At 40.9% G+C, this 27,013-nt stretch overlaps 1 protein-coding gene across 7 annotated transcripts in view; it reads right to left on the reverse strand.

The window, feature by feature from the left end:
• Positions 1-1,320: 1,320 nt before the first annotated feature.
• Positions 1,321-27,013, reverse strand: part of PLCH1 (phospholipase C eta 1) — a 206,501-nt gene continuing 180,808 nt past the window's right edge. For 3 of the 7 annotated variants that reach the window (XM_045812139.2, XM_087870300.1, XM_087870301.1), the window contains exons 13-24: positions 24,473-24,544; positions 21,490-21,584; positions 20,172-20,269; positions 16,824-17,003; positions 16,625-16,732; positions 15,494-15,618; positions 12,440-12,524; positions 9,581-9,727; positions 9,197-9,276; positions 7,603-7,662; positions 6,815-7,169; positions 1,321-4,487 (exon numbers count right to left, since the gene is read on the reverse strand). In XM_045812139.2, the coding sequence (XP_045668095.2) occupies positions 2,407-4,487; positions 6,815-7,169; positions 7,603-7,662; positions 9,197-9,276; positions 9,581-9,727; positions 12,440-12,524; positions 15,494-15,618; positions 16,625-16,732; positions 16,824-17,003; positions 20,172-20,269; positions 21,490-21,584; positions 24,473-24,544 (3,486 nt within the window). In that variant the 3' untranslated portion in view covers positions 1,321-2,406. The remainder of the gene's footprint in view (positions 4,488-6,814; positions 7,170-7,602; positions 7,663-9,196; positions 9,277-9,580; positions 9,728-12,439; positions 12,525-15,493; positions 15,619-16,624; positions 16,733-16,823; positions 17,004-20,171; positions 20,270-21,489; positions 21,585-24,472; positions 24,545-27,013) is intronic. The other 4 variants (XM_045812148.2, XM_045812169.2, XM_045812163.2 and 1 more) reach the window with 4 other exon arrangements.

A 27,013-nucleotide genomic window follows, 5' to 3' on the forward strand; every position in this document is an offset into this window, starting at 1 on the left:
TGGGACTCGATCCCGTAACGCCGGGATCACGTCCTGAGCCGAAGGCAGACGATTAACCGCTGTGCCACCCAGGCGCCCCAACCCACTAAAGGGTTTTAAGATGCTTAACATCAATATCAAGAAGCTTTACTTCCACCCTCTGTGGATATTGCTACTGTTGCAAGCAACTGTCCCAGCCACCTGTTCCTGCTCAGCCTTGGAATAGTCTAGCTAGCTAGCCTCTAAGAAAGGAGTCAAATGGGAAACTGTGACACTTCACAGGGCTTGCTCTAGTCAGACTTTGCAGAAACTGGAGGCTTCCTGCTAGCTCGCAAAAGAAAAGAAAAATTAGGAAACCTGTTCATCTATGCTTGACTTCTCACCTGCTGTGTGATTTCCTTGGGACTGACGAGTCCCTGATCCATTCTCCAAACAAGTGAAACCCAGATCAGGAGTCCAATCCAAACACTGAAAGCTTGCACTAAAATTTAAGAATCATTACTTCCTCTTCTTTATTAGCAATCTCCAAATAGTAATCACGAAGTCACTCTCTCCTCTTTTCCGAAGTCCTATCAGTAGAAGAATACCGCTCGTATGGGCAACAGATAGATGCACATGGTGTCTGGGGGTTGGTCTGATAACCCATCACTCGGCACCAACCATTTATGTCACTACCACATCACTCTGATTCCACCAAACAAGGCAGCTAAATTTTATCCCTTTGCAAATGAATTTCAACAACTTTACATCATGTCAATCTCTTTAAAAACAAGCCAAGTCTAAGGATAGAACTTTGTGGGTTCCGAACCCCCAAGAAGACAAAAATCTCTCAAGTTCAGTAAGGGAATGAAATTGGGTCCCTCTCCCTTTCACCATTACACTCCTACCCCAACCAGCACCCCAGGGTTTGTCCAAAGAGAGGAAGATTGATCCTCAGTGCTGGGGAAAAGTTCAGAGTTGGGGACTGAGGGTAATCAGGGTCTGATTGCTTTCCTCCCCACTCTTCCCCCATACAACAACCTTCAAGTGGTGTGATTTGCCAAACACATTATCTTTGTTGCCCCCACCCCCAGGGCAGGATTTGGGAAGGATTATTTTTAAACTAGCAATATCAACACAAAATGCAAAGAAATTTGATTTCTTTACAAGTCGCCTGACAAATATGGTCTTTAGAGCATAATGAAAACACTCAGAGACATAAATTGCTGCTTAGAACTCTCCCCTGTAGAAGCTATCTCTTCTTCTGTGAAGAGATGAAAAGGAAAATAGTTCTGAGGGCTCTGGGTCCCTTACTCAGCAGTCATCGTATGAACTTCAGTTGAAAAAAAATACCCACCAAGTGCTTAAAAATCTGCTTTAATTATATTTCCATGAATTCCAAGAACATCATTGCAGTTAATATTACAAAAAAGCAAAGAGGGACATCTGAACATGCAATAAAAAAATGGGTTCACAGTGAAAATAACGTATGTTGGTACTAAAATATAGTTACTTGGCTCCATGAAGGGAGAAGATTTCTTCTAATTATCTATTTACTTGGATTTTATTATGAGAAAAAAAATTTTTTTTTCTCGACAGCTTTGGGGACATTTTCAATCTGTGCTACTCTTACTGTTAGTATCTGACAGAAGTCCCTCGTTCTGAAAGCCATTATTTGCAGTCTATAATTTAATCAGAAAATTCAAAAGTACAACAAATAGCTTGGCAACTGTGTTCTTGTTACATACAAAGCCATTAGCAAAAATATGTAACAAAATTTATGTAAAACAAACAATTTTGTCTTTATATACAGAAGTTTGCTTTATCCTCATAATCTCACAGCCTACTCTAAAATGAGAGGGTGTGTGTTGGGGGGAAACAGCTACCAATCTGCTTTGAACTCCTTCTGCACGGGGTAGAGAAATCCTAAAAGGTAGGGTAACTATTTTAATCTTCTTTTAACTGAGTTATAAAAAATGCATCCGGGCTTCTCAAGGAAGATGGAAATCTAGGAATGATGATAATGGCTTTAAAATAAAGAATTTATCCCTTTGTCCTTTGCAAAATTTCTTAATGAACTCAACAATTAGAGAGTAGAATTGAGTACATTTGCGACTGTGATCTGAGGACGGACAGTAGAGAGCGTGGTGGAGAAACAGACGGACATCGTAAGCCAAGCGGCTGAGAAGTGTCACAACCAGGCATGCACACATTTCATACTGAGCGCGTTTACACTTCAGGGGAGAAGGATCATACGCACATGGGAAATGTCACCCCGATCTATATACAAACGCAGAAACAGGAAGAACACGGGGAGTCAAAGGGAGACCAAAATACAAGTTTAAAAATACATTTTAAAATCATTTCGAAGCCACGACCATGTTTACTGAAAACTCTGCCAATTCTACAGAATACTTTGTAAACATCGAAAATGCAGCTTTATGTAATTCACAGTCTCAAAAGAAAATAAATTTCTGGTTTGTCCTCACTGTTGGGCTCGGTCTGCAACATGGAATTATCGGCACAAAACGGGTCGCCGTGGCTGGGTCGCAAGGCGGCGCACGCCCCCTCCGGGATGCCCCGGCCTTCTAGGCCGCCTCCTTTGCTGCTCCGCAGATAGCCCGCGATGTAGGAGCCGGTGGAGTGCCGGTTGCCCGCAGGCAGGGGCGCCGAGGGTTTGTTTCGCAGAACCACTCCTCCCACGTGGCTGGGGTTGACACCTTTTTGCTTGCTGGCTTCCTGCTTTTCCTTGGCACGGCTGGCAATGTTGCGCACTCTGCTCTGGCTTCTGGATGACAACTTTCTGACCAGTGCCCTGGGGAACTGACTGGCGTCCTGCTTTGAATAGAGCACCTGACAGCCGTCTTCCTGGTCGAAAGACACAAGCTTCCGCAGCTGCTCCGTCAGGGCATCTATGGGCTCTAATGACTTTGTCTTCACAGTCACGCCCTTCTTGTCTCTCATGCCAGTTGTAACAAAACTCTTACTAATACACTGGTACTTGCTTTCGAAGTTGCAGGCTATGTCCTCCGATGTTAAGTCCCCTAGACTTTTGGATTTGCAAGGGCTGGGCAGCTTTAGAGCAGGCAGAGGACGGTGCGTGGGCTGCTCGGGCGCAGGGGCGTGCGTGCCTTCATCACTAGACAGGGGCACACCCGTCTGCTTCATTTTTGCGTCTGAATTTGAGCAGTTGTTGTGCATAAAACCAGCACCCTGGTAGGCTAGACAGGAAATACTTTGATTTTTGACATCTTGAATACTGTTGAATATTTCAGAGACAGAAGGGTAGAGAGTCCCTCTACAGTAGCCATTTCTCAAACCTCTCTGAAAATGTTCCGCCACATCCTGACCGTCTTGCGCTTTTAAAGGAGAAGCAGGGTGACTCGCGTCCTCTCTTCTATATTCATAGGTTATGGACAGATTTTCGGAGTCTCCGTCCATTTCCACGAGACTGCTCTCTCCAGAATTTAAACAGGGAGTGGTTTCAGCTATTACATCTTCCCGTGCCAGGTCGGTGGACGTGGTAGGGCTGTGGTTCTTGAGCATTTCCCATTCTTTGCCATTGGTGGGACTTTTTGGTAACCAGCAGTGAGAAGTATTAGCGGACCCAGGCACGTTGCTTTCCACAGCCCCCGCCTTGGCCTTACCAGGAAGGTGATCATCTGGTTTGGCGTTAGAGACAGGAGTGCAGGTGGTTTCACAAACTGCGTGTGTCAAGTGTTTGGAGGTCTCGGGACTTGAGAATGCAATTGGGGCAGGAGACGAGCACAGGAAGGCTGACTTGGGTTTTCCCAGGGAAAAGTCATGCTTGAAGGGAATCTTACGGTCCAAGGTGGGCAAAGGAGCACGACTTGACATGACACTTGTGCTATGGAGCTGAGAAACAACAGTGAGGTTTGCCTGATCGCTGGTCTCCTCAAACTGGCCAATCAGTGCTGAGATGGAACTGCCTGGCTCATTCTCATTGGTTAACGTGACATTGTCAATAAGATGGGAAATTTCACTCTCCTGCAGAATGGCCGTAGAATGCGAGTCAGGTACGTCAGAACAGAGCATAGAGACGTCTGACAAAGAAAAGGACGTTGCAGCTCGGGCCTTAACCCAATTCCCTTCCAAGTTCTTAATCTCCAGACTGCTTTGAGAAAAAACGCTTCCTGACAATGTGCTTTTTTCTTCCACAAAGCTCCCAGCATTCCCATTTGCCTTGGTTTTCACACTGCACGGACCTTGTGTTAGGGTAACTATAGGATCAAGAGCCAGATGCTGCCTTGGGGGGAGGGATTTGCTGGGGCACTCCTGTTCCGGGCCATCACTTGATACGTTTGATTTGGTGCTCCCACCCTTAAGACCCAGCACTCCCAACTGTTCTCCCGGGGTTGGTGTGGAGGCAACACAAATGGCGGAGTCCCCTTGGCTGATGTCTTTGTGGAGGAGGGCGCTAGAGGAAGAGGATAACTTTTTGTTGAAATTTGGAAAGTGCTGGTCTTTTATACTTGCCTTCCCTTTTCTTCTTCCGTCCTTATCTTCTGCTGAATGAAACAAACAACATTTTAGGCAACATGTATCACTTTTTGTAGACCCTGCAAACACTCATGTTTGTCTTCAGACAGACGAATGGAGAATGTAAGTCTGTTACACCGTGACAGAATATAGTTATGGATTGCAGAGGTTTGCAACAAAGTGTCTGTGTGATGAATAAATGGTAAAATATTTATAGGAATTTCACTGAAGCTTCCCTTTGAGTATCTATTACATCAGCTAAGGATGTAATATTCATTGTCAAAAAAAAAATGTCAATGAGTTACCATACTTTTACAGTGAGGATTACCTTAAGTTGTTTCCTATTCAGATTTGTACTACACAGAAGCATGGCAATAAAAATAGAACAAGACAGTTCTGTTAAACAAAGTATTGTGGTACCTGTAAGCAAGAGACTATAAGCTTTCAAAGTTACACATGGATTAGTAAAAACCACAAATCATATCATTAAAAAAAATAACCACTTTGGCAAAAGGACTAATTTAATCACTGTCTAAAGCAGATTGGAAGGTGCAATAAATGTATTAAAATACCAATATCTATTGACTTTGAGATGTAAAAATAAAGACTTGGTCACCAATTCTATGCCGTTGTTAATAATCTAATTTTTTCTTAATCATATTTTTGTTTTTAAAACACAAATTTCATATTGCATTCTCCCTTAAAAGAGGCAGTAAGTTATCAGGCACGGTACGGAAATCTATAAAAACACACTATTCACAGGAATTTGGGGTACCCATCATGCTTAGGATAATGCTAAGACAATATCAAATGTTCAATTATTCTTGACCTAATTATTTTAATAGTTTTTTTAAAAATGTTTTCAGTCAGGATATATAAGAAAGAAGAATTTATTTAACTTATTAAATATCTTCCTAACTAAAGAAAAAGTCATCATAAAAACTTTGATAAATCCAAAAATTACCAAGAAAAAAATTAAATAGCCTAAGATGTTACCACTCAGAGACAGCTACTGTAAGCTCTTTTAGGGGGACAGAATTATATATAGAATTTTGTATTCTGCGTTTTCTCCACTAATTTTTGTTTCTTACGTTATAACTTGAATCATTGCATGGCTTTGTTCTGTAGTTACCACAAGTCTCATATAATATAAATGAGAGTGACAAATTATAAAGCTGTTAAAGGGAAGAAATATGCATCAACTCAATATTGCTTTCTGGATTAACCAGTATTTATTTCTATTGAGTAGAGCTTTATTTTCTCTCAAAATGGGATTTTGAAATAAACTTTAAAGCACATTTTCATCTCTTTTCTGACACTGCTCTTAGCACATTTTCCAACTTTTAAGCTTCTTTTTCTCTTCAAGTACACCATTCAAAAATTCATTTGTTTCCCCAGAATATCTTATAATAAAAATCAATATAAGCAAAATGGAGTTTGTGAAAAAATAGAACACTGAAATTAGACTGTATGATAAAAGGAGAATTTTCCTAAAGTAAACGGGTATCACATTATATTTGTCTGAGATGATTGTGATTTAATTAAAACACTTTGGTTATGGAGACATCAAATGGACAGAGTTTTGGTACTTCAGTTACCAAGGGCAGGGGAAAGAGTCATTGCCACATCTCAGGAGCTCTTGGGTACCTTGCAAAGCGGGCATTATTCTTTATCAAGTTCTTGGTATGAGTGAAGCATTATGCTCGATTTAGGGGGAAAGACAGGTAAGGCTTGATCCGTATGCTTGAGGAGCCTATAACTGGACAGGAGCCGGAGACATGCTTCCCTCCCCGCCAACATCCAGGGATCGGGGAAAGGAGGCCACAGGAAAATATCGCCTGAGCTACCTCTTGAGGAAGCAAAGATTTCTCAAGTGAAGACAAAGGCTTGCTTTTAACATCTGGCTTGACTTCTTTCTCCGTAAACATTTCTAATCGTGGAAATGTGTTATATGTTGGGGAAAGAAACACAACTCTATCCAACCTCAAAAAAAAAAAAAAAATCAATATAATTCTATTAAACCTCAGAACGATCAGTAAATATTGCATCCACTTGGAAAACCAAGATCTCTGCTCCTGTTTTGCCCATTTCACCTCCCTACAGGGCACCTCACAGACCCCCGGGCTCCATACCGTCACACCTGATTGTTCCCCTTTTCCCTCACTATCAATTTCAAATGTCAATGTAGCTCTTCCCCCCTCGCCCCAAAGTTTAAGATCTGGCCTAAAGCTAACCTTACAAATTATTTATTTTTTTGGTCTATTTTTACCTGGACTATAGAAAGAACATTAACCAGGTCATAATGGTAATCAGGAACCAAAATACGGCTTCGAAAGAGAAACTTAAAGCATCTTACCCAGGGAATGTTCTTTTCCTTCAGCGTCTTTCGCTGCTGCAGACAGAGGCAGTGTCAAGGCCCCCAGAAGACTTTTGTCAACAGGCAAAGAGACAGGGCGCTCTTGCAAACTCCGTGTGGTCCTCCTCAGGACACCGTCGTGATCTCTTGAAGCCTCAGACACAGAATCCTTTATCTCGACCATTTCCTGGAAGCCCATTTTGCTCTTTTTTCTGCCTTTGGCCGGAGCACTGGCTGTGCGTCTCAGAATCCGATCTCCAATCGATCGTTTCCGAACATAATGGGAATTGTTTTCTGACGAGCCATGCCGGGGATTCTTATTGAACAACCCCTTCAGACCTTGGAGCTGTCTGTTCTGCAGGCACAGAAGAAGGAAGCCCACGTTAAGCAAATCCCATTGTGTCAACACCTTGCCTTTTCAATGACAGCTCCACGAAAAATGGACACAGAACAAAATCGTACAGCCATTGAAGGATATCCAACTAAGAAAACGGCAGCTCACAGCATGTCTGTACAACATCATGCACGCCTTATTGACCTTACTTGGCGAGGAGGCAGCCTTCCATTTTTGCAACCAAGCTACCCAGAAGCTTCCTACCCGGAGATGACAAGGTGATAGGAAAAGTTTCCACACTTAATAGACCGCTATGAACTTCAGCCACCTTAAAGCAACAGATGCATGTTTCAAAGTGGCAAGCAGGAAATGGAGTGATATGAGAGAGCATGCTGCCATAACCACTTAAAAAGAAATATGTCAGCGAGAGCAAGGCGCCATGCTGAGAAACTACCTTTGTAGCTCCTAGAAAGTGCAATATAGTATAACTGGGGTTGAGTATTAAAGGGCTCCACTGCAAGGGAAGAAAACAAAACACAACAGAACACAATTTGGGCTCATTCAAGAAAGTGGCACAAGTAACCACAAAAGACAAGAATGCATATGCTTCTATAAACCCTTTCTTCCACCTTCGGTGATTTCTCATCACAGGTTCATCCGTTACTCAGCTCATCCCCGCCACATTGTGGTTTATGCATCCCAACTCAAATATACCTTGAAAAATAATATATGATGTGACTTGGAAGTGGACATCTATTTAGGAGAATGGAAAGCCTATGGAACACTTTCTTTTTCATATTTTAATTCCTTTCTGGCTCAAGTTTTAAATAAATTCTGAATTTCGTTGTTTCCCTCAAGCAGGATGAATACTAGATACTAGTTAGGTAACCTGGGATCCCTAGAAGTTCAAGAATCATTGTCAATCGTTCACATTTGCGTGCATTTATGCCAGAGAAAGCATCGCAACAAGCAGCCCAGGCAGAAACTGAGGACTAGACATAGAAAGTCATAGAATAAAACTTCATTACTCTTAGACTGCTTCGTTCCCCTCCCATACCAACTGATGTAAGGAGAAACATTATACCCCCTAATTCAGCCTGAATTGTTCCACTCCCTAGAAACTGGCTTGTAGTCACAGTAATGTTAAGATTAGCGAACATTTTTGGTCATTTACTATATGCCAGGCAGCTTTCTAAGGATAACATAATTTTTTATGAGATAGGTACTGTTTTTACCCTACCTTTACAGATGGGGAAGCTAAGGCATAGAGGATGTCTATAACTCTCCAGGAGAAGCTTCAAGCACTGTGGACTTTCTAGAACAGAGCACTGGGCATTCCTCGGTGCTAGCCAAGGCTCTTACAGTCCCTCCTAATCACATCTGGTCCCAGCAAATCGTTCCAGTGGCCAAGTCCCCAATCACTTGGCATGACTAAAGGACAGCCTATTGATTTGTAAGCCTCAAATAAGTTGTGTAATGAAGACAGTAGCATCAGGAGAAAACTAGAATACATTTTTTGTAGTCTATTTCTTAAAAGAAAGTCCTTATCATGCCCTTAAAAGTCCCGTGGGTGGCTTTAGATTCATTCACAGTTTTAGGTTTTCAGCTAAATACAACGACACCAAATGAATACGTCCCGCTTAGAACTGGCTGGAATCACAGTCTGGTTAGTACTGGTAATTCCTCAACCATCTGAGACACCACATTTCCTGCTGCAGCCAGCTAGGTCTTCTTAAAATAAAATTCAATGTTTAAGCATATATTTATTGTTGTAGTGAAACAAAGGATCATCTGAGAGATTAGTGGTTTTCTCATAAGCTCAGAGAGGCCCCCTAAGTGGAAGGAATGAGTACACACCCCAAAACAACGGAAGGAGCACATGTGGATCAGGACAAGACCTGGCAGGCTAGCACACAGGGCTCACTGGGCTTCCCTCTAGTTTACCACTAAAGAACAACTCTGTTAAGAAGTACGTGCCCTTTAAGCAATTACTCAAAAAATAACTTTGTTAAGGACCATGTGGCTTTAAGCCCTATAATCTTTCTCACCTTTCCATAGATTTCATTGATTGTTACGTGGACAAATATAGATGCTTCTGTCAGTCCTTCCAAATAGACATGCCGGTAGCCTGAGAAAAGCAGAGAAAATAGTTTCCTTTTACTTGGACTTACATTTAACTTTCCCATGGGTGCAACTAAATGAAGTATTACTTACTTTATTATTTATTTATTATTTATTATTTTATTATTATTTATTATTTTATTTATTATTTACTATAATTCTTTACATTTCACAAAACATGTTAACATTCATATAAAACATATTTTATATATCATATATGCTACATGGTGTATATATCACATATCATATATTAAATCTTCCGAAGAAAACTGAATGGTCAGGCTAGAGAGGAAAGGCCAGACCCTACCTACCAGGCACTAAGCTGCTGAAGGTCACGGTTCTTTGTCCAACAAAGTCTCGTCCAATCGGATCATGATCCCATACAAGGAACCGAACCAAAGCTATGTCTGGCATGTGTACTGTAAATGTCAGGGTTTCTTCCCACACAGGGTTAAATCCTCAGAGAAATAGGAAGAGAAAAATCAGAAAAGCAAAGGGCTTGGGGAAAAATGAATTGGCAGCAACATCTGCAAAGCAGACTGAAAATTGCTTGCGATGGTTATTAAACTCGTGAAGATGACCACACCAGTCCAGGATGCCTTACTGGAATAAACTCTTGGAATTCGCCCCATTGCTAGAAAATAATTGGTAGGAAGATTGCTTGTAAATGATTGCATCAATTCTAATAATCTTTGATGCCCAAATTGCATTGTAGGGAAAGTTCCTTTAGGCAATTTCAGAATGTTTCAATAAGCTCAAAAGTATCTTTAGTAGTGATCTAAGAATGTTTACGTAGAAAAAAAAAAAAGGAAGAAAGAAAGAGAGAAAGAGAGATCCCACTTTGCCAGAAACAGGAAGAATTATGGTTCTCACCCACAAAAGATTCTGTTGCTATAATAATCACCAGCAAACGTTTTATAAGGTGCTGTGCAGGTTTCAATGCTACTGTAGATATAGCGCCTTATTTAACCCTTACAGCGATCCTCTAAGGATGGCAAGGCAGGGTTTTTGTGTTTTTTTCTAATTAAGAAAAACTACATTATTATTAGCTTTCAAAACTATATAACTTTTTTAAATTACACAAGTAACAAATGCTTTTTTTTAAAGGATATCTTTTTTTAAAAATTAATTAATTAATTGATTAATTTGACAGAGAGACAGCCAGCGAGAGAGGGAACACAAGCAGGGGGAGTGGGAGAGGAAGAAGCAGGCTCATAGCAGAGGAGCCTGATGCGGGGCTCGATCCCAGAATGCCGGAATCACACCCTGAGCTGAAGGCGAACGCTTAACGTCTGAGCCACCCAGGCGCCCCAGGATATCTTTTTTTTTTTTTTTTAAGATTTAATTTATTTATTTCAAGAAAGAGAATGAGAGAGAAAGAGAGAGAGAGTACAAGCAGGGGAAGTGGCAGGCAGAGGGAGAAGCAGGCTCCCTGCTGAGCGAGGAGCCCGATGCGGGACTGGATCCCAGGACCCTGGGATCAGACCTGAGCCAAAGGCAGACGCTTAACTGACTGAGCCACCCAGGCATCCTACAAATGTTTTTTTTAAAGTAAGAAATGCAAGTATTTATAAGTCATTTTGTGGTTGAGAAAATTGATATTCAGAGAAAACAATGCACGTAAGGCCACACAGCTAGTTACAGAGCCAAATTAGACTGTGCACTATTGTTTTCCAGTGCCTTCCCATGAAGCAAGACCTTAATACATGGAAGATATATTTTCATAGCTCTTGAAAATAAATAGAAAGATATATAATTTAACTCATATTCTGAAAGGTAAAAATAAATTTCTTGATAAAATTTTCTCAGATAAAATAAACTATATAAACTGATAAAATTTCAAGTGCTAAGTCTGTTTTTCTTTTCTAAAAATGAAAATAAATTTTATTAAATACACGTATTCAGGAGGCATCAGCTACTTAATCTTACTATAAAATACCTCAGCTAAGGAAATAATTATGGACTGAAATCATTGAAATGTCCCTTCTAAACAAGAGAAGAGATTGTGTTTTTGTTACCTTGGTAATGACTTTTCAATTACTTCTGAGACAAAAACAAAAACAAAAACAGAACAATGGCCATTGACGGGAAAATGCAATATACAAGTCTGCTTCCTTTAAGCATGTTATTTCCTTAAGTAATACGTTTATGCTACTCTTGAATCCTCAAATTCCTTTCCTTAAGCTAGCACTCAGAAAAAACTCCTCTTAACGGGGGCACCTGGGTGGCTCAGCTGGTTGAGCATCTGACTCTTGATTTTGGCTCATGGTCATGATCTTGGGGTCAAGGAATTGAGCCCTGCATCTGGCTTGCACTCAGTGTGGAGTCTGCTTGAGATTCTCTCTCCCTCTCCATCTGCCCCCCAACCCCGCTCATGCTCGAGCTTGCCCTCTAAAATAATCTTAAAAAAAACGAATCTGAAACTAGTGATGTACAAAATGTTGGCTAATTGAATTTAAAAAAAAAGGGGGGGGAAACTCCTCTTAAGGGCTCCCTCTGAACCTCTAATTTCTTAAATGTTTTGAGCACTGTGGTTTAGATGTAGAGTATTAATGACTAGAGATTGAGAAAAATAGGTATGCCATAATGCTTGTCAAATGTATGAACAAACACCATGTAAGGAGGTTACCAAGAAAAAGACATGAGGCTTAGGTTAAGAAAGCTATTTTTACGGCATGGCCAGAATACAAGAATGTTGCCCATTCACCATATGGACATATTAAGAAGTAAACTTGCCAGAGCACACTGCACTTGCCTTTCGAGTTTTATATGCTCCAGAACACAATGAAAAATCATCAAGACATACAGGCATCATGAATGAGAGCTCTGAAGTAACTTACATCATGAAAATACAATATAAATATGTAATAGAGGCATTTTCCTAAGTTTTAACCCAGCCCTTTAAAATATCATTAATTCTCTTCATTAGAAAAAAAGTTTTGCTTCAAAAGCAAAGCATTTAAGAGTCTCAATTAAAATCCACGAAAACAGACCATGAATCAATCCCACATTTACTCAGTTTCACGTGCTAAAAGACTTTAACAGAAACTCAGAGGGCAGTTATGAATTTTAGGGATTTGTTTCTCTTCTACATAGACAATTTGTTCTTTTTCAGCGCAAATTTTATTTCTAGAGCCTCTTGATTAAAAGGAAACAGACTGTCATCTTACCATTGTCATCTACCACACGGGTTTGATCTTTACAACAATCTACTGGCAATCCGATAATTTCGACTTCAACAAAAGGGTCAATGATCTATGTAAATAAAGAGAGAGTATTATTACAACTGATACATTTCTATATGTGTGTTAATTAATTTGCGAATATTAGCCAAAATGCTCATGTTTCAATAGTAACCCCTTTCATTAGGTGCCTACTTTCCTGTTAGGAAAGAGAAACTGTAACAACAGATTTAGGTATCTGAAACAGAAATAAAAGTTTAAATTTTTGTTTGCCAATATTTACTGATGCTATACAAATTTTTTCCAATGAAGCTACAACTCCAGTTCGAGGTATATATCCAACAGAAATGAGAGGTTTTGTCCATGCTTAGAGCAGCTGTATTCATTACAGTCACATACTGGAAACAACCTAAATGTCTATCATGAATAGGATGGATGAATCGTGGATTATTCATTTAAGGACTACCATACAATAATGAAAAAGAAAAAATTCTGCAACATCGACATACTGTTGAGCAATCCAGACACAAAAGAGTATATTCTGGGGGTGCCTGGCTGGCTCAGTTGGTAGAGCATGCAACTCTTGCTGTTCGGGTTGTGAGTTCGAACCCCATGTTGGGTGTAGAGATTACTTAAAAAAATAAAATCTTAAAAAAAGAGAGAGAGAGAGCATATACTGTAAGAGTTCATTTACATGAAGTCTGAACACTGACAACATTAACCTGTTATGATAGGGGGTGGTGTTTGATATGGGGAGTTGGGAGTAGGTATTTACTGGAAGGGTAAATGGAAGACTTCTGGGGGGGTTCTCAGATGTTCTGTGTTGATCTGGGTTGCACAGAAATTAATCAAGCTATGATTTGTGCGCTTTACTGTATTTAAATCACTTGTGTACTATTATGTAACTCAAAAAGTATCAAAAATAACAAGATTAAAAAGGAATCAATAGAAAAAATGAATGTTTAGTCTTCCTTCCCACGTTCCCCACATTCCCTCTCCTCCAGGAGGAGAGACCCTGCTTTGTTGGTCATTCATAAGCTCTCTTTTATCATGCAATTTATGAATAAGAAGCAATGAAAGATTGAAACCTTAAGAATCCAGAAAGAGCTGATCTAGAAGTGTAAAGGAGAGAGAGTTATGAAGTCTGAGAAAACATTTTAGGAACTTGGAAACTAAGGAGAATATGGAGTATTGAAGGAGCTTCAGGGAATAAGAGCTAGAAGTATGTTTGAAAAACATGTTGAGTACATCGGGTGGATACACATATTTTTTGTTTACTAAATAAATCATGAAGTTTACTCATTTTCAATTAATCATCTGATGCTAGAAGTTTTTCCTTTCAGTAAAACCCTGTGCTAAAACTGGACCATTGGGTACCTCAGATTTTGGGGGGCAGGTAGTGAATATGACCTTTTGTTCATAAGGAAATCAAGAAGACCACAGGCTTGAAGAGTAACTTCCTGCTTCAAAACCCAGCTCCCATGTTGCCCTAGGCAAGCTCTGTACCTATGTTTCAGTTTCCTCATCTGCAAACCTGACCCCAGTGTCCGCTTCCTCAGACTGTAATCTCCATGAGATGCTGCAAGAACGGAATTGGATGGTGGCAAATACCTTTCTTTTTATTCCTATCACAAAGAAGCAATCAGGTAAATTCCAATTGAAGGACATTCTGAAAATAACTGGCTTGGACATTTTGTAAAATGTCAATATCATGAAAACAAATAAGAAATCTAGACGACTGTTCTAGATTTTAAAAGGATCAAAGAGAATGACAACTAAAAGCAATGTGTAATCCTTCACTGGATCCTGAATACATAAAGAAAAAAAGAAAAAAGAAAAAAGAAGAAGCTATAAGGACAATTTGGGGACAACTGGAGAAAACGGAATATAGATTTTATATTAGATAATATCATTATATCAATATTAAATGTCATCATATTGTGGTTAGAGAGGAGAATGTTCTTATTCTTAGGAGATAAGTGCTAAAGTACATAGGTTTTTAGGGGTCAAGATGTCAACAACTTATTCTCAAATGACTCTACGAAGAAATGCAAAGGTATGTGTACATATGTGTTATTTAATTTTTGAATTTTGTTAAATTTACTTCATATACATACACAGACATATATACATAGACACATGAAAGAGAGAGAGAGCAAATCTAACAAAATTTAGAAATGTTATTGGTGAATCGAGATGCTAGAGATATGGCATTAATTTTACTATTCTCACAACTTTTCTGAGGTTCAAAAATCCTCACAATAAAAAGTTTGAGAGAAACAACAGGAAGTAAGTCTTCATTTTTGCAGACAGTGAAGAAAAAAGGAAAGAAGGGGTACGGATACATTTTCTGATACTGTCCAAACAATTACTCTTGCTGCTAAGAGGAGGACAGAATGGAAGCAGGGAGACCAGTCAGCTGCAGGTCTATGTCAGCAGAACTGACGAGAGACAATGGGGGTGTGGATTAGGCTGGAGGCAACAGAGATGGAACAAACGATCCCATATGAAACTCCTACTTTCTGAGTAGTAGGACTCGGTGCCGTCTGTAGAAGTTGAGAAGGAAAGTGATGAGAACACTGGTTTGAGGAGAGAGAAGGCTGGAAATAGCCCCTGTGGAGAATGGGATTGAAGGCTGACAAGGTGAAGAGGACGATCACATAGCATCATGGGTCAGCTGAGATTTGCAACAAAGAGTTTATTGTGGAACCCAACAGCAGGGCTGTGTGGTGTCCCCAGTCAACACTCAAGATCCAAAAATGCTGGTTTAACAAGTAGGAGTAGCAAAGAGCCTGAGGTGACAAACCACTCCTGAGAGGAAGGACATGGCATGGCCTCCAAAAAAGATGTTGCACTGCATTCCAGAAGGAACCATCAATGCTTTGCCAATAAGTCAGCTGATATCTGATGAGCTGAGGTCAGTGCTCATTTACAAACACATACACACAGAGAGGGAGAGAGAACTCTGAAGATATTTCAGACAAAATGTAAACACAATAAAATAATCATGTAATGAACCACTTGGTCCTACACATGGCTCACCTCGCCTCGGTCTCCAAACATGGAGTCTGGAGGTTTGGGGAGTTGCTGTCCACTGATCACTTTCAGGATGAGCTGCTTTTTGGGGTTGGCAGGAAGTGGATCACCAGAGAAAGGGTTGAAAGTCCCTAAGCCAAGTAAAGCAGAGGTTAGAATCTGAGGTTGGCAACATGGGAACACACACACACACACACACACACACACACACACACACACCCTTCAAGCATGCAGAATAAAGAAACAACAGATGCTGAATTACTACAGTGTTTCTTGGAGCAAAGAAATGATCCCATAGCCATCAGCGTGGCTTTTACCTGAAGGCAATGCCAGCTGGCATTTCTATGGCTGTGGCTTTTGTTACAATCCATGCTCCCAAAGGCAAAGGAATGGGCCAACTTAAAGTGTCTGTGGTGCAATTATCAATCATGGCGAGGGGGAAGAGAGGCACTTTCTTGGAATGCCAGTAGTGTAGAGAAGAGCACTTATGTCAGATTCAAATAATTTTCTAACACAAACTATCGTAGGTGTATAGAGTGAATAAAACCAACAGAAAGAAGACCTGAACTGAAGTAAACAGCAGAGCAAGAAAACATAAAATCCTGAAGGCACATCTGACAACACTTCCTTACCTGAATTGCTAAAAACCCAATGTGGAAATTTTTTAAAGAATTTTAATGAGCAGAACCAAAAACAAGTGTTTTTTTATCTAACACTACATTATCTTTTCCTTTTTGTTAGCACTGTTTTATAATTGGACTACGCTGCCTAAAAGGGCTTGATAAAATTGTTTAGGGTGGTATTTTAATTTTGCTAGTGGGTTTCAGACTCACTGAAAGATAGGGCTCAATTTATAAGTAATGCTCAGTGAGTACCATGCTGGGGCACTGGATCTCAGACGATAATCCGTTGCCATTTGTGCCCCTCTTTATGTGCATAACCTCCCAAGAGAACATTCTAAACCTCATACTCCCCGTATGTTAAATAGCTCTGACAGGAGTTCTAATTTACATGCTAACACCTTCACCTGTCTATTTTTAAAAAATCATGTTGCAAAACACTGATGTATCGCATTTTCCAGAGAGCTCCTTCGGTACAGTGCTTGCAATCAGAGGTGACTCTGAAGTGAACACACACCTTTGCACATCTGTTGGGGTTTGAGGACATAGCCACAATTGCCATTCGTCTTGAACTTGGCTCGATTTAATTGCATCATTCGCCCTTCAGACTGGTAGTTCAGTGCCACTGCGCAAGTTCAAAGTTTGAGAGAATTAGGCAAGACAGCAGCATGGAGGCAGGACATAGAGAGAATTGCTCCTTCCTGAGGCATACACACCTAGCTGGCAACCTGCGTTCCAGTAGGGCAGAGGGTTGAAGTTACTGGAATCAATGCGGTAGGCGGAAGGGTAAATCCTCGTGAGCTGCTTTTGGTTATAAATCATGAACTGCTCCGATTTCTGCTGAACCACCTGATGTGCTCTTGTTTCACTAAACGATAACACGTTTCCTGTGGTTCCTGGCAGTTTTTAATAAAGAAAAAAGAAAAGTGAGAACCTCAGTCAAGAAAACACCACTCACAAAACACTTTTTAATACATCAGATTGTATCCATAATAACACGCAGAGCAAAAGAGTGAATTCAAGCAGAGGACGAGTAGCTTCGGACGAAGAAAGATCCATAAAACCCCATTCTTGCAACACTTGAACCATTTTGAGTTCAAATCTGAGCTGCTCATCTTACAAGGATAACTGCCTATTTCTGAGCCCCATGTTCGCCCAAGAATTCAATCATCTCACTAATGCATGTCTATCTGGCTAGTATGAAGAGGGCTGGCAGGAAAATTATTTTTTAGGGGCATGATTCCAATAGAATATCTTTGCCAAAGACATAGACAGTCACGGATAAATAAAACTATGTAACTTATTACTAAGTACCTTATTCCTGATAACAGGGAGACATTCATTGAAGGCATTCATCTAAAAAGCACACATGTGAAGCACATATTAACTGATAGCATTCAGGGCCCAAGAAAATAAAAGACCAATTCCAAAGGAGAAAAACTGAGTTTTAATGTTAATTTGAATAGAATTATGAAACCAGTCAAAAGTTATTTTTGGGCAAAAGGAATAATAATGGAGAAAGATTTTAAAAGAGGATTATAAAAGAATAAAATCTCAGAAACAAGAACAATCAACAACTATCCATATAAACCATGGATAAATCAAGTGAGGTAAAAGAATGGGAAGCCTGGATTAAAGTTTCTGCTTGGCCTATCATCAGGTGGTGTTAATCCAGGCCAAGGAAACACCAGCTCTGAGGGTCAGGATGGAGTTAACCCCCAAGCATTCAATACCCCACCCTTTCCCCCCAATCCCGTGTCTATAACGCCCCTACTACTCCTACCCCTTCACCGAACATCTTCATCCTACCCCCAAAACGACCGCTCCTGTGTCTTCTGGACCTGCTGGAAAAAGCTGGCCCAAATAAAGACCCAAACGTGTCGAGAGCCTCATTCCCGTTCCAGTGTTTACTCTGACGAGCTGAGAGTGTATCTGAACCCAGACGGAGGGACCCCGCTCATGAAGCCAAGGAGTTGAACTCTCTAGTCTTACTGGGCCAGCTGGGCCTGGATGGTATCCACCCTGTGCATGTTCAGTGGAGCACACAGTCTCCCAGGGCCCCAGCTGTCCTCAGGACTGTAGAACCGTAGACAGTAAATGCCGGCCAAACGACTAACAATTACACTCTAAAGATGCAACTTGGAGTGATCTTAAATGCAAGATGGAGGCAAAGAAATCACCGCTTTTAATCTGATGATTCCCCTCACATACACTCTTTCCTTATCACGTAAATTTTATTGACATACTTATTAACATAGTTTACGTTTGCCGAGCAGACTAAACATAATCTTACTTGCAGATTTTGATGAGTAATGCTTTAAACGTGACAGGAGAAAACACGCAGTCTTTTTGACAAGCCACGGTCAGGCGCAGTAACACTATAATCAGTGCCACTGTTTTGTCTGTCTCTCCACATAAATATGTACACCACATTATCAGTAAGATGACCTTGCTAATGAGGCGTATTATCAATTAGCATATGAACAGTTTGAGTTGCTTAGCATTGGGATAAGACACGCATTCGTTATTTATTGCTCGTTTTGTGGCTACACACACACACACACACACACACCCAAAACTCCTTAAGTTCAAGAGCTAGAGAGTACTCAACATTATTTTCCATTAAGCTAATAGAATTATGGTTTTTTTTTTTAAAGATTTTATTTATTTATTTGACAGAGACAGCCAGCGAGAGAGGGAACACAAGCAGGGGGAGTGGGAGAGGAAGAAGCAGGCTCATAGCAGAGGAGCCCGATGTGGGGCTCGATCCCAGAACGCCGGGATCACGCCCTGAGCCGAAGGCAGACGCTTAACGACTGCGCCACCCAGGCGCCCCCAGAATTATGGTTTCTTAACGTATTTAATAGAAATTATATTCCTTGGGGCACCTGAGTGGCTCAGTGGGTTAAGTATCCAACTCTTGGTTTTGGCTCAGGTCATAATCTCAGGGTCCTGGGATCGAGCCCTGTGTGGGAACCTGCTTGATGATTCTCTCTCTCTCCCTCTGCCCCTCCTCCACTCATGTTCTCATTTTCTCTCTCTCTCAAATAAATAAATAAATCTTTTTTAAAAATTATATTTGTCTAAACCAAATACACCTTTCACTCCATTAAACCACTCACTGAGTTTATTTTCTAGCTATGGGAGGTTATTGTAAGGACAGTTTCTCATGTTCTTGCATGTGGAATTAATTTTATTTTCTTTTTAATTGGCTCCATTTGAGGAAGGAATCAACACCAAAGGTAAGACAGAAAAAGATACACTTGTGGAATGGGAAAACAAAAAAGAGAGATCTGAGAAGAGAATCCCGGAGATTTGTTCCAGTCGTAAGACTCAGCACAATGTTGTTTTTCCTTCACTAAGATTTGTTGGAAAAATGAGAGATTTTTCACTTACATTTCACTTCCACTAAAAATAAAATTAGATTGAAAAGCCATATGACTGGAGTTTATTTTTCTAAGTCAGTAACTGAGCAAAACAGAAATGAGAAGGGAAGAGGGTAAAGGGAAGAAAAGCAGCTAGCAGGAAAGTCCGGGGTAAGAACACTTGTTACTAGGATTTCTCAACGCAACATGATGCGAATAATAGGTGAAAAACAGTGAAAGGATCAGTGCTTCTGAAATTCCTGCTCTTTCCGTTAAGACTTCAATCTGTGGGTTAAATTATCTTTATCAAAGTCAAAGTTTCCAATGACAAAATACAGGACTTTTTGAGGCGGTTCTTTAGCTTTCTTCTTTCTTCTGGTCACGCACACTAGGAACGTCCACCTGTGACCTGGCCACCAAACCAGGTCAGGTCTCCATAGTTCACTCTTTCCGCAAGACATTGTTATAATGCACCTGTCTTTATATAACAATGAAGTCTTCCTCTGCCCGCCAGTCAGGCTACCACAGTAATCAATATGGCCGCCACGTGAGTGAGGCCTTATACTGGCATCAGTTTCCTGACCCGTTGGACGCTACACAGTTCCAGAAGTGTGTGCTGATGATCTGATTAACAAACAATTAGTAAACGGCTGACAAAGGTCAAGAATGTTTACCCAAGAAGAAAAACTCTCTCCTTACCATCATCCACGATGTCCTGGGCCGCCACGGAGTTTGTATACACCACCAAGTCAGAGAGCTCTCGGCAGAGCTTCATGGTTTTCCTGCGGCGACCCAACCTGTGACATACACAGTCAGGACTCATGTCATTTACAGCTGGAAGACGCTTGGGCTTGTGGTCACTCCACCTTCCCTACCTGCTCCTAATGGAGCCAGGATTAGAACTCACTTATGAGTCCGAGTTCAGTTCTCTTTCCACCACAATACCCTACTCGTGTGGTTTTATTCACTGTTCCTCCAAGAATCAGTGTCTCCTCGTGTATTTGTGAGCTCTGTCATGAAGGGCTTGATGGTCACTGTTCCCCAGCTAGCGAGTAACACCAGAATTCACCAGGCATCTGCTCCACTTTGGCAGGAGAACCCGGACTTCTATTTGAGAACAGTCACAGCAGAGGTCTCCTGGAAGGTGATCCCATTTCTCTTATATCCTTTACTGTAACTACATATGGAATTTTCTGTGCCCTAAGGGTAGGAACTACACATCTCCTCTGCCCTTACTAGTTACCATTTTATGTATGGACATTCTGCTGAAGTGAAGCTAAAAATAAAATTTAATTGAGTACTAAATGTCATCCATTCCTACAAGACCTCTCTACGCTTCTAATTTCATTTAATTTCAGTCTTTCAATAAAGGCACGGGGGGGGGGGGTGTGTGCGTGCACTTATCTATGATATAATTTACATTCCTCTGTGACTTTACTGTATACACAAGGTGCGAGGAAATCATCTTATTCAGCTCAAATTCTATTGGCAATAATAAAGAAAACAGCAGCTAATATTTTTGAGTGCTTAGTTAATTGGAACAGGGCTTATCAGGCTAAGTACTTTAATTCCTTTAATCCTCACAATGACCCTAAGCAATAGAAACATATGAGAAGCCTAACTCATCCCATGTTAGTGGTGAAGGAACAAGAGTTTCAAGTCTGGCTGATTTCAGATATCTAGCTCTTCACATGGGCTCATCAGGCATCTTCTCCTTCAGTCTCCTAGGAGAGCCCCCCCAGCCTGGTTCCTGTGGCCCCTCTCTCTTCGCTGAAGAGACCTCTTCCCTGACCACTGCCACCGCTGGCACTAAGCAAGAGCTCCCTGTGTGCCAGGCGCAGTGTAAGTCCCCTCCACGCGTTATTATCTCATACACAGTTCATCCTCCCACGTCCTGCTGCACTGAGCACTTGACCTTGTGATCCACTTCTCTAGACACATACAACTAAAACAGCCGAGCCGATGGGAATGGAGAGGCCCTGGAGTCTAAGCAAGAAACGGGGAGACTCCTTCTTACCTGTATAGCTGGCCGGTCTCCTTGCCGGGATTCTGCTGTGTGTCCTCCTCGTCATCAGTGCTATATGACTTAGGCCGTGATTTTGTGGTTTTCTGCTGGAAAATCACAGTAAACTTAACAAGAAACTCACTGCATCTGGTACATGCACAACATACAGAGAACGGACTGGGCATTATAATATACGCAAAAAGGACAATTACTTGGAAGGAAATAAATGAACCAAAAATTGCAGCTTGCCTTCCCATTAATAACAAGCAGGTCTATGATCATAATTACACTATTACAGCAAAACTGAGGGGTTCTTGCTGTAAAACTGACCTCTAAGCCACAAAAGATGAAGGTTTTAGCAAGACTATTAGTCATGCGTTGAAGGTCCCCATGAACAGCAGGGTCATAGTTATAATATCTATTCAAATGACTGTAAGGGGATAAAATGTTCTTTTATTTAGGAAATTCACTCTTCCTGCTGACTTATAAAAGATTCGACAAAAAAGACAAGTAGTAATTTTTTTTATGAATAACTTTTTCCTGCTTTTTGATTAGCATGCACTCAAAGAACCGTCTACGTCAAACTGCACTTTTGAGATTTTGACCCATTTTAATTTCTATCAACAGAATAAAAATTATTACCCACAGGATTCAGGCTGAAAGGCTGCAGGACTAAAGGCTGTCAGAAATAAAGACTTTTTGGAATGCCGCAGTTTTATCCCAACACATTAGAGATAACCCCCAAATTGGGCAATACATAACAGAAAAAACAAATGACGGGAGGGACCCCGTAATTGCACAAAAACAGCTTCCACAAACAAAGGCAAGGTCTTTAGAGAGGACCCTGGACATCTGAGGACTGCGGCTTAGAAAGGGAAAGGGAGCCCACTCCCCGCGTTACCATGGGACCGCATCACCCTCCAGATTTTCTCTTACTCAACAAATAAAATGCCAAACCACACTGCTGGTATAAACACACTCAAGTCTATTGCACTGACGGCAAGGCGCCAATTTAGTCTAGAACCGGCTCAGGTGCTACTGGTGTTTTGAGAACCTCGAGCGCATGGTGTGGGGACGCTAGCATCTGGTGATCTCACGTTCCAGCTTGGCCTCTCACCCAGCGGGCAAGCCGGCCAACCTCTCCAGCTTCCTACTGTGTTTTTTAAAAGGAAAGGACAATAGCAACTATTTTAAAGGATTATCGTTGTGATGTTTAAATGAGACAGTGCGGAAAGTCATTCTATAAGCTACAGAATATTCATTCAATATAATATACATTCAATATAAATACTCTTCCTATTTATTAAGATAATCCATAGTCTTGTGGACATTCATTCTTATGACTTGAAGTCTAATAAGTTTTAATTCTACAGTAGCTAAAGTATTCCTTCATCTTTCAATGGCTACATAATTGTCCATTATGTGAATGAATCTTGGACTGAAGATGTCTTTATGGGTGAACATTTTGGTCGTTTTCAATTTTTGATTATAATGACTACTTTGTTCAACCTTTTAATAAATTATCCTAATGATGGAGTCAGAAATTCCAGATAAGACATTCCTTAAAGTACAAGAAATGGCCTTATAGAAGTTCATGCATAAAGTTTACCACCCAATAATTGATTTCTTGTATACTATGTTTTACCTTTTTATTGAAGTACAGCATACATTCAGAAAAATATAACAATCTTAAGCGTGGTGACTTTCCACAAAATGATACCGCCCAAGTGAGGAAATGAAGTACTAACTGCCCAAAAGCCTTCTGATTCTCCGTTCAGTCATTACCTCCTCCCCAAGGTAACTACTATCTTGACTTAGACCTCATGACTTCCACCTCACAGATCTTTTTTGCCTATTTTTAAACTTCATATAAATCATACCAAAAAGTAATGTACTATCCTGGGTCTGGCTTCTTTTGCTTAATGTCATGTTTATAAAGATATTATTGCATGTACCTGTAATTTTGTCATGTCATTTTCATTGCTGAAAAATATTCCTTTATATAAATACTCCACGCTATTTTGCTGAAAAATATTCCCTTATGTGAATACACCACAATTTTTACTCATTCTATTGTTGACAGACATTTGAACTGTTTCCTGTTTGTACTATTACAACTAATGCCACTCTAAATATTAGGTATATGTCACGAGGCTGAAACACAACAATGGAACTGATAAGACATGGTGCGTAATACAGCTTTAGTAGATACCGTGAAAGAGCGTGGAATAGTTGCATAAACACACACTCCCATTAACCGTGAATAAAGTTCGAATTGCTCAGCATCCTCACTAGCCCTTGGTGCTGTCTTTCATTTCATGTCTGCTATTGTGATGGGTATATATATATGGGTATATATGAAATCTCATCATCATTTAATTTGCATTTCCTAGAGGATTGATAAGGGTGAGCACCTTTTCCACACTAACCATTTGGAAATCTTCTTTTGTGAAAGGCCACTTAAACTTTTGTCCATTTAAAAACAAAAAACAAAAAACTGTGGGGGCTCCTGGGTGGCTCAGTCGGTTAAGCATCCAACTCTTGGCTTTGGCTCAGGTCATGACCTCATGGGTTGGGGGATTGGGAGTCTGCTTGAAGATCTCTCCTTTTGCCCCTCCCCACCACTTGTGCATGCTCTCTCGCTCTCTCTAAAATAAATAATTTTTTTTTAAATTATGGTATCTTTTGTATTGATTTGTAAGAATTCTTTATATATTCAGGATATAAGTCCTTTGTTGGATATGTGTATCAAAAATACTCTTTCCCAGTATGCAACTAGCTTATTAAGTAATAATAAAGAGAATTTCTTGAGAAGTTCTTAAATTTTCAAGTAGCTTATCAATCTTTTTCTTTTCTGGGGTCCTGTTTAAGAAATTTTCAAAAAAAAAAAAAAAGAAATTTTCAGTTATTCCAAGGTTATGATGATATTGTCCTGTTACTTTCCAGTCTCTTTAAATTAATTGGATTATGCACCTTTGTCACTCTTACTTCATACCTTATGTTTTCCAAAGTTGGTCATGAGGGATCGTCCATGTGATTTCTTTCCATTTTCCTTCACGTCTGGATGCTGAGTAAATAAAACATAGTATGACTACTTCTCTTCCTCGCTTGTGTTTTGGCCTTAGTTCCGGTGGAATGGCAGGGGACCCTCTCTGCCTGAGGTAGAGCAAGCAGGTCCCATTCACTTCCTCCTGTTCCAGAACTTCGCTACCCCAAAAGTTGTGGAGTCTGCCTCAAGAGAGGGGACACTGGACTGGAGAGATGTGGGCACCAAACAAGAGACAGTAACTGCCAACCGCTTCCCCAAACTGGTGTCCAGGGTCTCTCAGAAATGTGCAGCTGGGCCGGTCCCTCCAGGGCCTGGTCACAAGACTCTGCACAGCACAAGATGTATTCTTGTGAATGCCCAGAGTGGGGATAAATCATCTCTAGTTAAAAGTAGATTAAATTTTGAAAAATGGCCGGAAGTCTTTAAGAGCCAAACAATGTGTTGACTAAAAAAATCATCATCATCATCACATTGACTGAACACTGTTACTTGGGACTGTAAAACTTTAAAAAGAAATAAAACCCAAGTGCATCTATCAGGTAATAAGATTGTTTTGTTTGTTTAAGTAAACCACAGCAGAGCTTATCTGCTTATCTGTTCATTGAAATTAATTCCCTCTGTAGTGAGCATCTGGAAGACGTACTGCAGCCTCTGAAATTTTCCTCATGTGGGTTGATTTTCCAGGCCAGAGGTCGCCTCACTCAAGCCCATCTCTGTTAGGGGAAAGAAAGGCCACCTGCCAAAGGGGTTTAGACTCTTTCTCAATCGTCATCCCTAAAAATATGTATTAGTTGGTTCATGGCTAAGAACATGGTATGAGGAGAAATGGTATGAGGCCCCATCCTCCTAGGCCTTCTGGCTATACAAAGAAGCAGAGATAACCACATAAATGGAATAAATATGGGTGAGCAAAACTACTTAAAATCTAAAGACCAGGGAGGCACTGACATATATCTATAGAGACTAATCAAAGATGTAATTGGGGGTGGGGACGGGAAAGATCAAGAATTGACTGGGGAAAGAGTTCAGAAAATGCTGGAGGGGTGGGAGGGGCTTTACAGGGTAATTTCATTTGACTGATTAGAGTCTATTGACCGCCTTCCTTCGAAGATTACTGAAGCTGATCATTAACTGTTCAAAAACCCTGGAGTTAAGAAGTTAGCCAGATGCGCTCGTAGAACACGGCTTTCTACTTAGAAGACCCGATTTTGACACCAAGTAGCTAAATGTCCTTTGTCCATTTGTTCCCTTCTCTTGACCTCAGTTTTCTTACCTGTGAAATGGTAGAAGAACGGATCAACTAACCTCTGAGTTCCTTTCTACTTCGAACAGCCCACCTACCAGTCAGGGGAGGTGTCATTTATCGCCCAAAACAAAGCCTTCTGAGAGTGAAATGAGGCACTTTTAACAATTACGCTGGGACAGTAGGTATAATAGAGCAGGGCTGTCCCATGCAAGCTGAAGTCATCCTATTTAGTGGACACCTCCTACGCCCCAAGGCTTATGCTAAGTGCATTAGACATATTCTCATTTAATATATAGAGCCACCCTCAGGAAGAAGTATGCATAAAATCCCACTGCACAAATAGGAAAAACTGAAGTACAGTGAAGTTAGATAATATGCCCAAAGTTACAAAACTGGTCGGTGATAAAACAGGGGTTCTGTGTGGCTCTAAATCGTCTCTCTGGCTTGCCTCCCCCAACTTCTCCCATCTCACACGACCTCTTTACGTAGAAGGGTAATACACACAACTATCTGTCTCCAACTTGACCTCCTCCTGAGCATCAGTACCGCATGTTTTATTGACTCCACGGAGCAGACACTGTGCCAGGAACCTGGCATGTACAGGAGGGCAAGGGCAAGCAAGAGAGATGCAGACTCCGTCCTCACTGGGCTTGCAATCTAATGGTGGAGACAAATGAACGCACTGTAATAACACTCTGTAATAAGACTGCTGGGGAGAGTGCAGGGCACGGCAGGATGGCACGGGAAGGCCACCTACCCAGACTTGAGGATCAAGGAGGACTTCCGCAGGAGACGAGTAAAAGCTGAAGCTGGAAGATGGTTAGACCTTTTCTAAGTGAGATGAGAAGGAGGAAGTGTGTGCTGGCCGAAGGAGGAGCAAACACAAAAGCCAAGCGCTCTTAGAACAGGGTACCTGCTAGGAGACAAGGGAAGTCAGGCGAGCGTGTACTTGTACACCTGCGCGCTGTGGACAGTCAGAGCTGGAGCCAGAGCACGGAGAAAGGGTCCGATGGGCTCTGTCTTGGAGGGTGAAGGTCACCCTCCACACTAGGAGGAGACTTCGAATGGCTTAAAACAAGACAATGGCATTATTAGCTGCCCATTTCCGAAATACCGCTAGGGGAGTGAGATAAATGAGAAATCGGGGTGGGTGGGACAGCAAAAGAGCAGGAAAAGTCCGCTCAGGGAATAACTACGGCCACCCAGACAGTTGCCACTGATACGTAAAAAAAAGAGGTAGA

The sequence above is a fragment of the Ursus americanus genome, chromosome 20, assembly GCF_024610735.1.
Source record: "Ursus americanus isolate L20-20 chromosome 20, mUrsAme1.1.p, whole genome shotgun sequence".
NCBI classification, from domain to species: domain Eukaryota; kingdom Metazoa; phylum Chordata; class Mammalia; order Carnivora; family Ursidae; genus Ursus; species Ursus americanus.